The sequence below is a fragment of the Schistocerca cancellata genome, chromosome 2, assembly GCF_023864275.1.
Source record: "Schistocerca cancellata isolate TAMUIC-IGC-003103 chromosome 2, iqSchCanc2.1, whole genome shotgun sequence".
NCBI classification, from domain to species: Eukaryota; Metazoa; Arthropoda; class Insecta; order Orthoptera; family Acrididae; genus Schistocerca; species Schistocerca cancellata.
In genome coordinates, this window is record NC_064627.1 from 696,604,547 (window position 1) to 696,621,528 (window position 16,982).

At 45.1% G+C, this 16,982-nt stretch overlaps 1 protein-coding gene across 1 annotated transcript in view; it reads right to left on the minus strand.

Moving 5' to 3' along the window:
• LOC126162469 (calpain-9-like) overlaps window positions 1–15,976 on the minus strand; it is a 1,012,451-nt gene extending 996,475 nt beyond the window's left edge. Inside the window, exon 1 of the mRNA XM_049919000.1 lies at window positions 15,319–15,976. Coding sequence (XP_049774957.1) covers window positions 15,319–15,415 — 97 coding nt within the window. The 5' untranslated portion in view covers window positions 15,416–15,976. The remainder of the gene's footprint in view (window positions 1–15,318) is intronic.
• Window positions 15,977–16,982: the final 1,006 nt, after the last annotated feature.

A 16,982-nucleotide genomic window follows, 5' to 3' on the forward strand; every position in this document is an offset into this window, starting at 1 on the left:
TCGCCACGCTCCAGAAAGTGACCCGTGCAGCGCAGACAGCTACCTTACGGCGAGGATAAATTGCACCAGCTGAGCGGTGACCGGTTGCAATTTGATAGTAAGTGGCTCCATTTCAAAAAAAGCTGGCCGCCTTCGCTGGGTGGGGTCCGTTTCGATTCCCGACGGCTGTCCTGTTATACTCCCGCGGATCTCCTCTGTGAATATAACGAATCTGTATCCAGCAAGACCAGCACTCAACTAAAATGAATTATTTTCAATCAGCAGCAAAACATAGTATGAAGTCCATTAGTTGAAGATCCAAAGCGTATTTCGAAATCTAATTAGATATATGTTCAGCAAGCTACTAAAACCTGGCTTAGGAACATAATAACTACCAGAACGTGTTCGAAAGTAAGGCACGGATTTTAATCTCTCCATCGTAGTTGACGATGGCATCTCGGAGGCACTCAGCCACTGTAAGATAAACCCCTGATTTTCTAATTTACGATCCGTGAGCTCCAAGAAAGATAATTGAATGTCGATCACAAATATTTTGACTGTACGATTGAGATAGTATCTGGGAACACAACTTTAAATGGAATTAACGCCATTTGTAAAATAATAATAAAATGTTTTATGTACCTTTTTGGTTATTTTTTTCCAACACTCACACAACATGTTTAAGTACGTGACCTCTAGTCTTAACACTTCAGAACTTAATCTTCTGCAGTTAATACAAATTTTCTAAGTTTACTGCTATAGTATGGTACAATGCGGTCTATACACAACTTGTGTGCGGTTACACTCTAATGGCGGAAACTAACTCTTTCTCAAAAAAAATTTGATACATATCGCCTTCACCTATGGAAGGGAGAACATAAGAAGGTAGACAGAGATGTACATCTGATTCTAATGTGTGACGATATCTCAGATCGAGATTCCTCACTAAATTACTACTTTAACATTTTATTAAAAATTCACGACAAAATTTCTACCTACGATGGAAGGTGGAAAGTATGCGAAATGTTACCCCACAATGCATTTTGTTATGTGAAAGCTTACAGAATATCTCTCGCTGTACTTTATTCATATTGAATATTCGTACAAAGTGCGTGCTCCGTTTCAGAATACTCATCCCGTCATCAGATATATCTGGGGAACCAGTCACATCTACGTCGATTCAGCAAAATATGTCCATTCGTGGATCGTACGCTCCACGGTCAGTTGGGTTTCATATGCTTAGCAAAATAAAAGACACAAATTTTCATGTAATTTTTAAATAACTTCATGTTAAAGTGGTATGGGAGAATACCATTGCGTAACAGCTGTCCATGCATGAACGCGTTTCACTGAATCAATATAGATGTAACTGATTTCCCAGATATATGAGATGGTAGAACGAATTTTCCGAAATCGGTCTTGTGTGTTGCACGAATAGTTAGTATCAATAATTTGGAACATTTATGTTGTCTGTAATGTTTCGTGTAATACAAGGAAGACACCTTTCTTAGTTTAACGTCTCGCCGACACTGAAATCACTACGCACAGAGGACTAGCACAATTGGAAGAAAAATTTGTCCTGACCATATCAAATGGATCATTTCGCTGTTCTCCTCAAATGATTCAGAAGATACGACAGAAAATTTAATCAGCGCCCTCTTTTGTGCCGAGTCGTTCAAGGGTACTAGTGCACTGATGTTCTCAAAACAAAATATTATAGTTAAATATTTACCTCCATTTTATAGGTGACTGATGAGTTTAACATGGTTTAAATTGTGAGGGTAGAAGGAACTTTTCATGACAGGAATTTGACCATCAAGTGGAGCAGAGGTGTTAGCGAAAAGTCAAACATCACTATATTGTATGCCAGTGGCCCTGGGTAAATCCTAAACATCTCGTTAGTGCGTAATGAATACATCAGGATTTTAAGCTCGATAGCATCAAATTGGCCATCCACAATAGAAGTCAGAAGTACCCCAGCGTCGAGATTCATGTTCTCTCTTCAGTACCAGTTAGATCGACAACACTGTATTCCACATTCATTAATCACCATCGTCTGTATTAAACTAGTTGAACACCTGCACTGAGGGAGCCAAAGCGCATGAAAGTAGAAATCCTTTCCAGTTAGCTGCCGAACAACACCAAGCGACTCATTCCTCTTTTTATACAAAAGCATGAACTGGTCGACCAGGCTATGAATCTCGCAGTTCACGAATGCGAGTACAGTCTCGCACACACTGCATCGCCGCCCTTGGTCCCACACTTCTACATACTTCTCTTACGTATCAAAATGACGCGCTGGAAACAATATAAAATTATATTTGGGAGAAAATGGTTCAAATGGCTCTGAGCACTATGCGACTTAACTTCTGAGGTCATCAGTCGCCTAGAACTTAGAACTTATTAAACCTAACTAACCTAAGAACATCACACACATCCATGCCCGATATTTGGGAGAAACGACTTCAAGCCCAGCCTAACGATCTTGATTTGCATTGCCTCTGCTTTCGCTATTTCGTTCTAGGCCTACTCTTACTGTTCAGTACGGGGTAACGAATGAGTTTATTCCGATCACCCCAGATTTTTACAAAAAAAATGTGTGTGAAATCTTATGGGACTTAACTGCTAAGGTCATCAGTCCCTAAGCTTACACACTACTTAATATAAATTATCCTAAGGACAAACACACACACCCATGCCCGAGGGAGGACTCGAACCTCCAGATTGTTACATACATTGTACAGAAGACGCTTAGGGTCAGCTTTTGTTATGAGACATGCAGCATTTATTGGCAGCACGCATCGCACAACTGTAAAAAGTAAGGTTGGTAAATGTGCAATCAGGAAACATTACATGTCTCATAAGAAAATATGACCAGGTAGATAAACACCCGTATTTTTTTATTTTACGGATATGCGATGATGTCTGATACATCTGTTATTTTCAGTTGAAGATAACACAATATATATTCTTATCTATTTGATAAACATAACGAATGTTGACCTGTTAGACTTTAGTGGGAGTATTGCTATGGACAGTGGTGGAAGCGTCACAACTGTCGCCGACTGCAGATGACTTCGACAGCACCGATGGTCACAGACTTGTCTATCAGGATTCAAATGAAGGCCCAGTTGCAGAACACGTTTTGGAGCTCACGAATTAGTGTAAATAGACTTTTACTACGCCACCCACTCCTATCACACAAAAATCGTATAGATGTAGGCTGCGCTACTGGTGCTATATCTGGAGATACCTACTCCATATGACGTCCTAGCGGTCTTTGCAGTAGTATGCTTACTGCGCATTTCCAGTCCTGCACATTCGCAAAACATGTCAGCAACTGGATCTAAACGGATTACCCTAACAGCTGACACGTCATCGCCCTCCGGCAGTCAGTATCAGTGAAGTGTAGACTGCAACAGAAGTCCACTGGTACGTGCTAACACATCCAAAGTGTCTCTAAGGTGCTGATTCGTCATGTACGGCCTTCACAATCAATGTACGTTGAGGTCAATTTTTCCACAACTTCCTTGTTGAACTCTTAGCTAAGTTGGTCCATCAGTACGTGTCTCGAAGTTTTGGATGACGTGTCCGTTATGTGTTGGTATCGTTGGATGACTGTGACAAGACTACGATATTATTGCACTTGGCCTTCACTGGCCGTTGTCGGAAACACGTGGTGACGTTACACTAAACAAACACGGTGCTGACTAAAGAAATCGCATCGTATTGTGGATGTTCTGTCAAGTGGTTCGGGGTGTCCTGCTGAAATATCACGACAGAAACTCAAGATAGGCAGACCGAAGCACCCCATGTCCACGTGCAATAAATTTTGGTCTACTAATAACACAATTATAAATATGTAATCAAAGAAAAGATACGATAATCTGTATAAATTATTTAGGAGACGGTCTGAGCAATCCTCCTAGGATTTTTTTTTCAGACGATGCTGTCTTTCAGCTTCTGCTGAAGTCACCAGAAGATCAAAATCAACTGCAAAATGATTTAGACAGGATATATAGTGCGAAAAGTAGAAATTGACCCTAAATAATGAATAGTGTGAAATCGTACACACGAGGAATCCGTTAAACAGGTTCCAACCGGGCTTTAAAGTCCACACTCTACACGCGAATCACTATCAACTGTGTCGCATTCCGTCAGCCGATAAATCACACAAATCTAAAGGCTGTCAATTCAGTTAAATACCACGGACAACAATTACGATAAACTTAAATTGGAACGATCTCGTAGATAATGTCGTGGGGAAGGCAAAACAAAGATTGCATTTTGTTGGCAGAACGCTTACAAGATGTAACAATTCCACTAACAAGACTATCCACACTAAGGTCACCTGTCCACTGCTAACCTACACCCCTCCCTCTTCACCCTTCCAAAAAAGAATGTTTTAGTGAAACCATTTATATTTTTACATGTACTAATTTCTCAGCTAACTTCCGTGAAGTAAAATAGTACGAAAAGTAAGAGTCTCAAAACCGGCGAGGAATTCTAGAAAATTGCAAGCCATGCTTAACGCAAAATACATTTCAGTTTCTCACCGAGCCTGCCCACCACGAAAAAAAATTACCAAAAAGACTGACTATTCAGAACGGATACAGAAAAGACTGAAATAAACAGCACTACCAGCGAATTTACAACTCACATAACCATAGCCTGCAGTCCTGTGTTCACAACCGTAGTGCTAAGATAATACCGATACTGGTGAGTACACACTTCAGTTTTATATCATGTAAATTACAATGCTGTCAAAGTCATGAGAGTTTGTTGCTGTTGTACGCCTTAAATTAACTGAATGACACAAGAACTCCTCATATTTTCGGACAAATATTTTTAAAATGACGATTGTTTTTCTTAATTGCTATTTCTTGGAGCTATTTTAAAGCTATTTGCCAAGCATTAATGTAAACAAATTATTATTATGACACTAAAGCATCAAAGAAACTGGTACAGACATGCGTATTCAAATACGGAGATATATAAATAGGCAGAATGCGGCGCTGCGGCCGGCCACGCCTATATAAGACAAGTGTCTGGCTCACTTGTTAGATTGGTTACTGCTGCTACAATGGCAGGTTATCAAGATTTAAGTGAGTTTGAACGCGGTGTTATGGTCGGCGCACGAGCGATGGGACACAGCATCTCCGAGGTAGCGAGATTAGAGGGCATTTTCCCGTACGACCATTTCAAGAATGTACCGTGAATACCAGGAATCCGGTAAAACATCAAATCTCCGACATCGTTGCGGGCGGAGAAAGATCCTGCAAGAACAGGACCAACGACGACTGAATAGAATCGTCCAATGTGACAGAAGAGCAACCCTTTTGCAAATTGCAACAGATTTCGAAAAAAAAAAATGGCTCTGAGCACTTAACATCTAAGGTCATCAGTCCCCTAGAACTTCGAATCCTGCCTCGGGCATGGATGTGTGTGACGTCCTTAGGTTAGTTAGGTTTAAGTAGTTCTAACTCAAGGGGACTGATGACCTCAGATGTTAAGTCCCATAATGCTTAGAGCCTTTTAGCCATTTTTTTAAATAAAAAAAGCTAGAGATGAAACATTTACCTACCACTGGTCCGAACGGACCAGTTCGTATTTGTTTTAAAGCGTACGCCGTCTTTTCAGCGCACTCGTCACTAACATACTCTACGATTTGCAATTAAGGCTACAGCCTCATTTCCAGGAGAGCTATCATGCGTGCGAAAGGCTATCGCTTTCACTGCAGCTCGATAGGTAAGGGTGTGGCGTTTCCTGTACTCCTTTTGGCAGCCGCTCAGAGAGCCTCGAGTGTTGCGAGGAAGTGGTGGCGACGTGCGTTACGTCAGTGAGGTGCGTGACTGCGTGCGCCGGCTGCGACGGTGGCGCCACGCTGCGCCTGCGGCCGCCCGGCCGTCGCGCTCTACTTGCGCCGCTGCAGCCACCTGTTGCCGACTCGCGGCCTTTCACGCCCCTCTTCTGCTATCGCCTGCGAAGGAAGTATCTGTGGCAACGTAACTGTTTTCTCCAAGTACCATCCACGGACAGTCTTTATTAAAAAAATACAATCCTTCGCTTTTTAATTCCTACTGTTGGCAAACAACACAAACTGAAGGAATCCCGACAACTTTGCGAAGGATAGTAGCAAGACAAGTAAGTCCATAATTGTCGGTTATATTTCTGTGATCCTTTTAATAAATTCGTTTCGCTAATGTGTATTCAAATGTCTTGGGAACGAATGACGCCTGAAACTCGGATTTGATTTTCAGCATTATGAGTGGATGGTCAGCCAAACTTCGTCTTCAAAAAGCACTCCGTCTTCAGGCCACGAGTGGCCTACCGAGACCATCCGACCGCCGTGTCATCCTCAGGGGAGGATGCGGATGCGACGGGCGTGGGGTCAGCACACCGCTCTCCCGGTCGTTATGATGGTGTTCTTGACCGATGCCGCTACTATTCGGCGGAGTAGCTCCTCAATTGGCATCACGAGGCTGAGTGAACCCCCAAACGAAACAAAATAAAGAACGAGTATAGGTCGATTCTTGCGAAGAAGAAGACAGCGACCATCCAGTACTGATAATGCTATGTATTTACACAAACAGAGCCGTTACCGACTTCGAACTCATAGCTCCATCTTCAGACAGCTGTTCACATCTAGATATACATTTGTTGGTGTTGACATTTTTATTCCCCCGTGTGGTAGAAGTTCCTTCTCGGGTTGGTGCCGTCGAACATTGAAAACTCCGCGTTACTCTACTGCAATGTTGTTCCTTGTGTTCACGAAATATTGAAGTGTTTTTGAAGCATTTATCTGATGTACATGCAGTGTGAAACACCACACACAAACCAAAAAGTGTTTGCTCTTTGAGAAATGTATATAAAGATGGCGATATCACAAATATTTCTCGTAAAAATTAACCTGTATTTTGTACACAGCCACGGTCTAAAAGTGTCAGTTTTCGACAATATAGCGGAAATAACAAGTAGATAAACAGAGGTACGTCGTATGATGGAAACCAGACTGAGCCCAAAAACACAGTGCCTTCGACGTTATGTCTGCAGACGCACGCTACCTGTTTGTGTTGCCCAACTTCCCCTTGTGGCTCAGATTTTATGCCAAGGAGATTAGACTCGTAAATTGCAGGAACAGAACTGAAATCCTCTTAAAAGCTGTTGGTCTCAAATAATTCCGAGCAGATTCACCCATACTTATCCAACTTAGGTTGTGCTACTACTCATACATTTCCCTTCTTCCCTATCCAGATGCTAATAGCATCATTTTCCGACAGTCTGTACCGCGCCCTTTGTGTTTTTGCGTTCTAGCTTCGTCGGCTTTTCTTCGTTATACAACGCACTTTCCGGTCTTCCCGCATTCTTGCTTGAGGTCCTCTCCAGTTTTCGGTCTTTTTGCCACTCTCAGTGCGTAACTGCTTTCAGAAAGCTCTTGCAATCCAACCCCAGAAGCTTCTGGCAGTAATTACTACTATTTCAGACACGTAAACGGGAGACCTAGGAAAAAAGGAGACGTTCATTTTCTAGCTGCGCGCAGAGGCATGACAAGACAGCTACGACGACTAGTTCTGTCTCCACGTTTGAGCAGTCGGTGAACGTGTGTCTGGCTGCCTTGACACCCGGCCTTTACAGGTACACCGCGTGCAGGAGCGAGCACTGCAGGAGTCTGCAGGAATGTCGGCTGCGCCGCCGACGCCGGCAGCAACAGCACGGGTGGCCCGTTGCGCGACTGCCGAGGACCGCCGCAGTTCCGCTGCCTTGTAGACTGCTCCACTGCGGTTGCTGCTACCCACTCCTGGCCCAAGGCTGCCCTGCACCGTCTCACGTCTTTCACAACAACAACACCAGGCTCCAAGAGCTATTCGATAGATGAAAAGCGAAGTGACCATAAAGTGCCCTGCGTCCGCCAACTAGCGTGCCAAGGGGATGTACGATTTGTTGAATGCGAACCACGAATTAAATTCACCTCACAATTTCTGGATCTGAAGTCGTGTCAGTTACCAGAATAACCCTACATCTACATCTACATACATACACCGCAGTGCGTAGCGGAGGGTACCTCGTACCACAACTAGCATCTTCTCTCCCTGTTCCACTCCCAAACAGAACGAGGGAAAAATGACTGCCTATATGCCTCTGTATGAGCCCTAATCTCTCTTATCTTATCTTTGTGGTCTTTCCGCGAAACGTAAGTTGGCGGCAGTAAAATTGTACTTCAGCCAGCCTCAAATGCTGGTTCTCTAAATTTCCTCAGTAGCGATTCACGAAAACAACGGCTCCTTTCCTCTAGAGACTCCCATCCGAGTTCCTGAAGCATTTCCGCAACACTCGCGTGATGACCAAACCTACCAGTAACAAATCTAGCAGCCCGCCTCTGAATTGCTTCTACGTCCTCCTTCAATCCGGCCTGATAGGGAGCCCAAACGCTCGAGCAGTACTCAAGAATAGGTCGTATTAGTGTTTTATAAGCGGTCTCCTTTACAGATGAACCACATCTTCCCAAAATTCTACCAGTGAACCGAAGACGACTATCCGCCTTCCCCACAACTGCCATTATATGCTTTTCCCACTTCATATAGCTCTGCAGTGTTACGCCCAAATATTTAATCGACGTGACTGTGTCAAGCGCTACACTACTAATGGAGTATTCAAACATTACGGAATTCTTTTTCCTATTCATCTGCATTAATTTACATTTATCTATATTTAGAGTTAGCTGCCATTCTTTACACTAATCAAAAATCCTGTCCAAGTCATCTTGTATCCTCCTACAGTCACTCAACGACGACACCTTCCCGTACACCACAGCATCATCAGCAAACAGCCGCACATTGCTATCCACCCTATCCAAAAGATCATTTATGTAGATAGAAAACAGCAGCGGACCTACCACACTTCCCTGGGGCACTACAGATGATACCCTCACCTCCGATGAACACTCACCATCGAGGACAACGTACTGGGTTCTATTACTTAAGAAGTCTTCGACCACTCACATATTTGGGAACCAATCCCATATGTTCGTACCTTAGTTAGGAGCACCGAGTCAAGCGCTTTCCGGAAGTCAAGGAATATGGCATCCGTCTGATACCCTTCATCCATGGTTCTCAAGATATCATGTGAAAAAAGGGCGAGTTGCGTTTCGCAGGAGCGATGCTTTCTAAAGCCGTGCTGATGCATGGACATCAACTTCTCTGTCTCAAGGAAATTCATTATATTCGAACTGAGAATATGTTCGAGAATCCTGCAACAAACCGAGGCTAAGGATATTAGTCTGTAATTTTGAGGATCCGTCCTTCTACCCTTCTTATATACAGGCGTCAACTGCGCTTTTTTCCAGTCGCTCGGGACTTTACGTTGGGCAAGAGATTCGCGATAAATGCAAGCTAAGTAAGGAGCCAGTGCAGTAGAGTACTCTCTGTAAAACCCTGTCACAACCTTGGGCTAGATGTCCTCCAGTTGCCAAGCTGCGGGTGTTCTCACACCCTGGTTTGGTTCCTTCGGTGGGTTCTTTAGTGACGGAGCAGTTAGTCAAAGGAGAAAAAAAGTGGCTCCAGTTGTGTCCGGCCGGGAGAGCGATGTGCTGACCACACGCACCTTAACAACGTCGTCCACTGACAGCCAGAAAGTCGACCAACAACCGGAATGAAGGAAGATTGGTTTTAAAGTCCCGTTGGCTTCGAGGTCATTAGGGACGGAGAGCAAGCTCGGATTGCATCAAGGATAGGGAAGGAACCATCCCGGCGATTGCCTGGAGCGATTTAGGGAAACCACGGAGCCGCGCGGGATTTACCCGAGCGGTCGGGGCGCTGCAGTCATGGACTGTACGGCTGATCCCGGCGGAGGTTGGAGTCCTCCCTCGAGCATGGGTGTGTGTGTGTTTGTCCTTAGGATAATTTAGATTAAGTAGTGTGTAAGCTTAGGTACTGATGACCTTAGCAGTTAAGTCCCATAAAATTTCACACATTTTTTGAAACCACGGAAAACCTAAATCTGGATGGTCGGACGTGAGTTTGAATCTTGAATCATCGTCTTCTAGAATGCGAGTCCAGTGTGCTAACCACCGCGCCACCTCACTCGATGGAGCGACTCAAATAGTCTCACCCTTTCAAGAGCGTAGGGTATGAAAGAGACTGGTCTTGAGTTCGGAAAGTAGCGGAGAGGTTTAAGCGAAATTGGAGCTTTGAGGGGGGGTCGGAAGTCGTGCCTAGGTAGCTCAGTTGCTAACTGCATTTCCTGCGGAAGGCAACGTTTCCGATTTGGGCACTGGTCCCTGACGCAATTTTAATCTGCCAGCATGTTTGGAACTAAAAATACTTTAAGTATTCAACGCAGCGTATACTCCGACTACCACTAGAAGAATTTCATATCACTAACAACCGTGGCGTTGTGGAGAACCGAGATCATTACTACACAGGGTGATCCCAAGATGATGATAGATACTTCCAGATATGACGGAGAAGGGTAAATTTATCAATTTGAAGTTAGGGACACTGATCCGGAAACGACTGACTCGAAAGCTATAAGCCAAAATCTTTGTGATACCACTGAGAATAAAATACATGTACTGACATTGTTCTTCGTAAGACTAAAACAAGAAAAAAATTATCTAGCAAATGAGGACGTTAAAATTCATACCTCAAGAGCTATGGGCATTTGTTCAGCATAAGAGATGTGTTTAGGAATTGCGAAGGCGAACAAGTGCTCATAGCTCTTGAGGTATGCGTTTTACAGCCCATGTTTACTGGCCTTCTTTTTCTTTTTTGGTCCATACTACCACCTCTGAAAGTTGCCTACCCTAAAATCTTAACAATAACAGTAGCGCTACACGTATTCCGCTGACAGACGTATCACAACGATTTTCTCTTATAACTTTCGACTCGGTCGTTTCCAGACCACGGCCTCTTACCTCAAATTGACATTTATTCTTCATCAGTCCTGAAAGTTTGTAGCATCAGCGCAGTATCACCCAGCATACTATCTGCAGTATCATGGAGGCTTGCTGATGGAATTCGGAGAGGATGAGGAGAAGGCGGTAGTAAGACGAACGTTTGAGGCAATCTGTGAGACATGCTGACCTTGCTGAGCCAGTGCAGCTGATAGAGCAGTGGCGATGAAAAGCAGGGGTCAGACTTGCTGTACTGTTCGATGCTTAAAATGAAGAGCCAAAGAAACTGGTACACCTGTTTAATATCGGGTAGGACCCCCGCGAGCACGCAGAACTGCAGTAACACGACGTGGCATGTACTCGAGTAGCATCTCAGATAGTGCTGGAGGGAATTGACGACATGCAGGGCTATTCATAAATGCGTAAGAGTACGACGGTGTGGAGATCTCTTCTGAACAACATGTCTGGGGAGTTTGGCGGCCAACGGAAGTGTTTAAAGTAACAAGAGTATTCCTGGAGCCACTTTCTAGCAATTCTGGACGTGTGGGGTGTCGCGTTGTCCTGCTGAAATTGCCCAAGTCCGTCGGAATGCACAATGGACATTAATGGATGCAGGTGGTGGGACAGGATGTTTACGTACATGTTACCTGTAAGAGTCATATCTAGACGTATCGCCGGGCGGGATTAGCCGAGCGGTCTAGGTGCTGCAGTCATGGACTGTGCGGCTGGTCCCGGCGGAGGTTCGAGTCCTCCCTCGGACATGGGTGTGTGTGTTTGTCCTTAGGATAATTTAGGTTACGTAGTGTGTACGCTTAGGGACTGATGACCTTAGCAGTTAACTCCCATAAGATTTCACACACACATTTTTCCAGACGTATCAGGGGTCCCACATCACTCCAACTGCACCCGCCTCAAGCCATTACAGTCCCCTGCACACATGTAGGGTCCATGGATTCATGAGGTATCCGCTCGGTACAATTTGAAGCGAGACTCGTTAGACCAGGCAATATGTTTCCAGTCATCAACAGTCCAATGTCGGTGTTGACGGGCCCAGGCGAGGCGTAAAGCTTTGTGTCGCGCAGTCATCAAGGGTACATCGATGATGCTTCGTTGAATGGTTCGCACGCTGACGCTTGTTGAAATCTGCAGCAGTTTGCGGTAGGGTTGCAATTCTGTCACGTTGAACGATTCTCTTCAGTCGTCGTTGGTCCCGTTCTTACAGGATCTTTTTCCGAGCGCAGCTATGTCCGAGATTTGATATTTTACCGGATTCCTGATATTCACGGTACAGTCGTAAAACGGTCGTATGAGAAAATCGGCGCTTCATCGCTACCTAGGGGATGCTGGGTCCCATCGCTCAAGCGCTGGCTGTAACGCCACGTTCAGACTCACTTAAATCTTGACAACGTGCCATTGTAGCAGCAGTAACCGGTCTAACAACTGCGCGAAACGCTTGTTGTCTTATATAGGCATTGACGACCGCAGCGCCGTATTCTGAGAAAGTGGTTTAAATGGCTCTGAGCACTATGGGACTTAACTTCTGAGGTCATCAGTCCCCTAAATCTTAGAACTACTTAAACGTAACTAACCTAAGGACATCACACACACCCATGTCCGAGGCACCGTAGCGGTCGCGCGGTTCCAAACTGTAGCACCTACAACCGCTCGGCCACCACGCCCGGCCCGTATTCTGCCTGTTTACATATCTCTGTATTTGAATACGCATGCCTATACCAATTTCTTTGGCGCTTCAGTGCATTTTCGCCACTTAATCATCTTATAATTTTCGGACGCTTGATTTCTGAGGCGAACTCTTCAATCCCAGTTTTTCGGTTACCTGTAATGCCAATTTAGTGAAAACTTTTGGCCGGCCGCGGTGTCCGAGCGGTTCTAGGCGCTTCAGTCCAGAACTACGCGGCTGCTACGGTCGCAGGTTCGAATCCTGCCTCGGGCATGGATATGTGTGATGTCCTTAGGTTAGTTAGGTTTAAGTAGTTCTAAGTTTAGGGGACTGATGACCTCAGATGTTAAGTCCCATAGTGCTTAGAGCCATTTGAACCATTTTGAAAACTTTTTCTTTCGTGATGTGACGTCTGCCGTCGTTGTGTACGTCCTAGTTTCAATTTTATTGCGCCAGAAATGATTATTTGTAGATTTGGCCGATCAATGATATTTCGTGCTTGTTAGGTTCTTTGCTGCCGCAAAAGCGGTGAGGAAGAGCGCTGATGTTAAGTGCGGGCGGCGGCTGGGAAGAAGGACTGCGGAAGTGGGTCAGGCGGCGCAGCCCGCAGTGCGACCCTGGCTGCGCCGTGCCGAGCTGAGCCGGTGCTGGGTACCCTGGCACCGGCGCGCGGTCCCGTAAGCCGAAGGGTCGCCGCTCAGTGGGTTACGCAAGGCGAGAGCAGCCTCGCGGGCGGCCGAGGGCCCTCCTTAACTCCGTCATAAACACTCTGCGCGAGTGGACGTCCTGTCTGAGACCAGCTGGCATGCCAGCTGCTGAAACTCTTCGTCCTGTAGCGTCAGCTCGTTCGTGTCAATGTCCGTTGAGAGCCAGGTGACCAAGATTTGCGCAACATTTACTACCTACTCTTCGCTCCCCCTTGCATTTTTTTTTTGTAATTCATCTATAGTTATTTATGCAACGACAGTGTACTCCAAAGAACACGTTGGCGGTTACATCGGTTACGTAGTATAGCTTTTCTGAATTCACTGTGCAGTTTTAACCAAATGCAGGCTGTCGCAGGAGAAATAGCTTGTGTTCACGGATATGACAAGAATGATCATTCGACGTCAAAAAGTCTAGTAACATTGCGTCTAAGACCCGTACCTTAAGATCTATGAGCACTTGCTCATCTTCGCTGCTGTGAAACACATCTCTTCTACCGAATAGGTGCTCATAGCTCTTGAGGTGTGCAATTTAGAGCCTATGTTTCCTTGAGAAGCTTTTTTTTGTTTTGGTCCATATTACCTCCTCCCAAAATATGGAAAGCAAAGAGCTTTATTTCACAGTATCGAAGATGGAGAAGTGTTCATAGCTCTTAAAACAGGCATTTTAGAGCCTCTGTTTACTAGACTTTATTGCTTGGAAGGATCGTTTCTGTTGTATCCCTAAATATTGAGCACACCTCGTGGGACACCTTCTATAATGAAAAGAGAGTTAAATATGGAAAAAACGTAGACCTAGGATTACGCTACAGTTTCCTATGTTACCACGACATTTATTTCGTTTTAAGATTCGTTAGCTTCGCCAATTCACAACCAAATTTTTCTTCAGCTAAAATTTCTAGTGTAATCGATTTGTTCACAGTCTAAAACTATTTTCTGACGTTTCTTTCCCATTTGCGGCAGCTATCTCCAAAGATACATATACACCTGGCTTCAATTGCCGAAGTATCTTTGGAGATGTCTCCTGTAGATAGCAACGAAACATCAGCAGCGTACTGTGCTCATTGCGCTTGAGGTATCCAATTTAGAACCAATGTTTACCTGAGAATTTTTTCTTGTTTCTGTCCATATTATCCCTCCCAAAAATATGGAAACAAAGAGTTTTACTAGGGTTTCATATAAAATATATACCACTCTTGGTGCCATTTATAACATTAGCTAAGCATTCCATTTTCATGTGCAGTCGACTATAAAATTTGACGTGTATTGTCGCGGATGTTTGGCTGTACTACAAAACAGGGAGAGAGCGGGATAGGATCACACCGTCAAAAAAGTCTGATGCACTTAAAGTAGGCCTTAGGCTATGCATGAGATGAATTCATCACCACAACCAAGAACTGGAGGGGCGTTGGGTGGGGCACTATCATATTCGAACCCAGATGTGCTAAAACGAAAGAACATGTGCTAAACCCCTACCTGGAGATGGTAGAGATTAATTGAGCAACTCCTAACACATCCAGCTAACAGTGAAACGATCCGTAGTAGGAAATACTGGAGGGATCGGCGAAGACTATACAATCTCACGTGCATTGTCGAGGATGTTGGCTGTGCTACAAAACGAGAGAGAGAGCGAGAGAGAGAGAGAGAGAGAGAGAGAGAGAGAGAGAGAGAGAGAGAGAGAGAGCAAGATAGGATTACACCGTCAGAAAAGGCTGGTGCGCCTAAACTAAAACAAATAACAGTAGATCCATTCCTTCTCCTTGGGAGCTTCCAGGGAAGCATTTCTAAAATCATAATGCAGGAAAGAAAGCATACGGTTCCGACGAAATGGTGTCAGAATTTCAGCGTAGACCTACCTTAGTTGCGAGGGTTTCGTATGAAATGCACCCCGCTCTTGGTGCCATTCCATTTTCATGCGTAGTCGAGCTCTGAATTCTTAATCAACTCCTTCGCAGTACAATCACTGAACTGCGCGTATTCAGCGTCCACGACAAGTCTGCGGAGTGGTCAACTAGAGCAGAAAGCTGTAACCGGGACGAGGAGCAAGAGCTGTGGGTACTTACTCGGGATGTGTCCGTTGGTCTTGAGATGTCCGTTGGCATGGTGGTGGTTGTGGTGGTGGCTGTTCCTCATGTTGGACGTGCTCTGCTGTGGCTGCATTTCAGGCGCCGACAGCGCACAGCTTCATGTTCCGGTCACCGCCTCTTGCGCAGATCACTTCCGCCCGGCTGATCTCGTCTCGCAACGACAAAAAGAACTCGGAAAGACAACACAGCTGTACAACACCAGCTAATTTCCTTTCCTACTGGCACGTCGCCAATCACTCTCAGATGAATGGCGATACTGAGGGAACTGGTAGCCTAAATTAGCACAAAAACATTACTTCTCAGAGTGAAGGTCGTTAGCAAACACAACTGCGCAACTTCGCGTGACGCAGGGTCAAATGAAAAAAAAAAAAATTACGCTTAATGACACTTTAAAACACCAGTCTTATCGTCTGTGTATATCGTGAGCCTTCACACCGGCTGGATCCTCAATGTAAACAAATGCAGAATCGAGCCCGCCGGCACCCGTGATCGCTACGGTTTCGTCCACCGCGTGTCGACCGCCTGACCGAAGTCGCGTCGGGGGTGGTGCCGTCGTCGCGGAGCGCGCCCGCGGTTCGGTGCCTGTGGGAACGCCGGCCGTGCCGCAGTGGGTGGTGGGTTCGCGTGCCGCGGTCCGCGTCCGCCCGCCGACTTGCCCGCGCTGCCGCCAGAGAGCGACTGGCGCGGCCCGCTGCGCCTTCACGGCAGCAGCCGCGCGTTCCCACAGCGCGCACCAGGAGGCAGCACCACCTGTCCTGCCGTGCGATTCTAGGCCCGAGTACAGCCAACACCGACTCAAAGGAAGTCGTCGGCGCTTGTTGGTGACGTCACGTCAGCTAGGCACGGCTAACGCCAGGTCTGTTGCAGGCAGAAACGCCTGGGTGTGCTTATCACTGTAAATCTCTTATTTTTTTGGACAAAATGTTTGGTATTGTTTTGGATTCTGCAGTTTTATTTAGATGAAAGATTTTCTTACTATCGTAAAGCTACAAATGAAGATCATACTTCTGTATTACTGAATCCTGTCGACACAAACGTAGATCAATATGAGAAGATGCTTTGCCCATTGCAAGCTTCGGAAATTTTACATTCAATGAACTATATTTACTTGATCCATTTTCTTAGCGAAACTTACTCCAACCCCCTCACAATGAACTAGTTTCTTTTATTTGTTTATTTATTTTCGTTTGACATCGTCACTGGAAATGCGAACTAATTTACATGTGTAAATGTCCAACTGTTGCCAGTCATTAGATTACAGTCGTTTTCAACGAAAGGAATTCTAAACAGGAAACAAAATAGCTTCATACATCGAAAATACTGCTGAGCTTAAACTTTTTTAAACATTAAAGATAAATATTCCCCTCTTGCAACTGAAAGGAGAAACTTTATAAGACAAAAAATTTTATTTGATAAAACAAGTATCTCTCTTTTGCCTCTTCTTCTGTCCCCCACCCCCTCCCCCAACATGTACAATCGCAAGATATTTCATTATCATTCAGTGCTCCTCACCCAATAGTCAACCAAGAAACCTAAAGAAGAGCACCAATATGTTGACAGTTTCTTGTAAAAGCAAACCAGTACAAACGTTACTTCCTCAGATTAGGTAAAGAAGCACGAATTCTGTTGCTGCTGGGCCA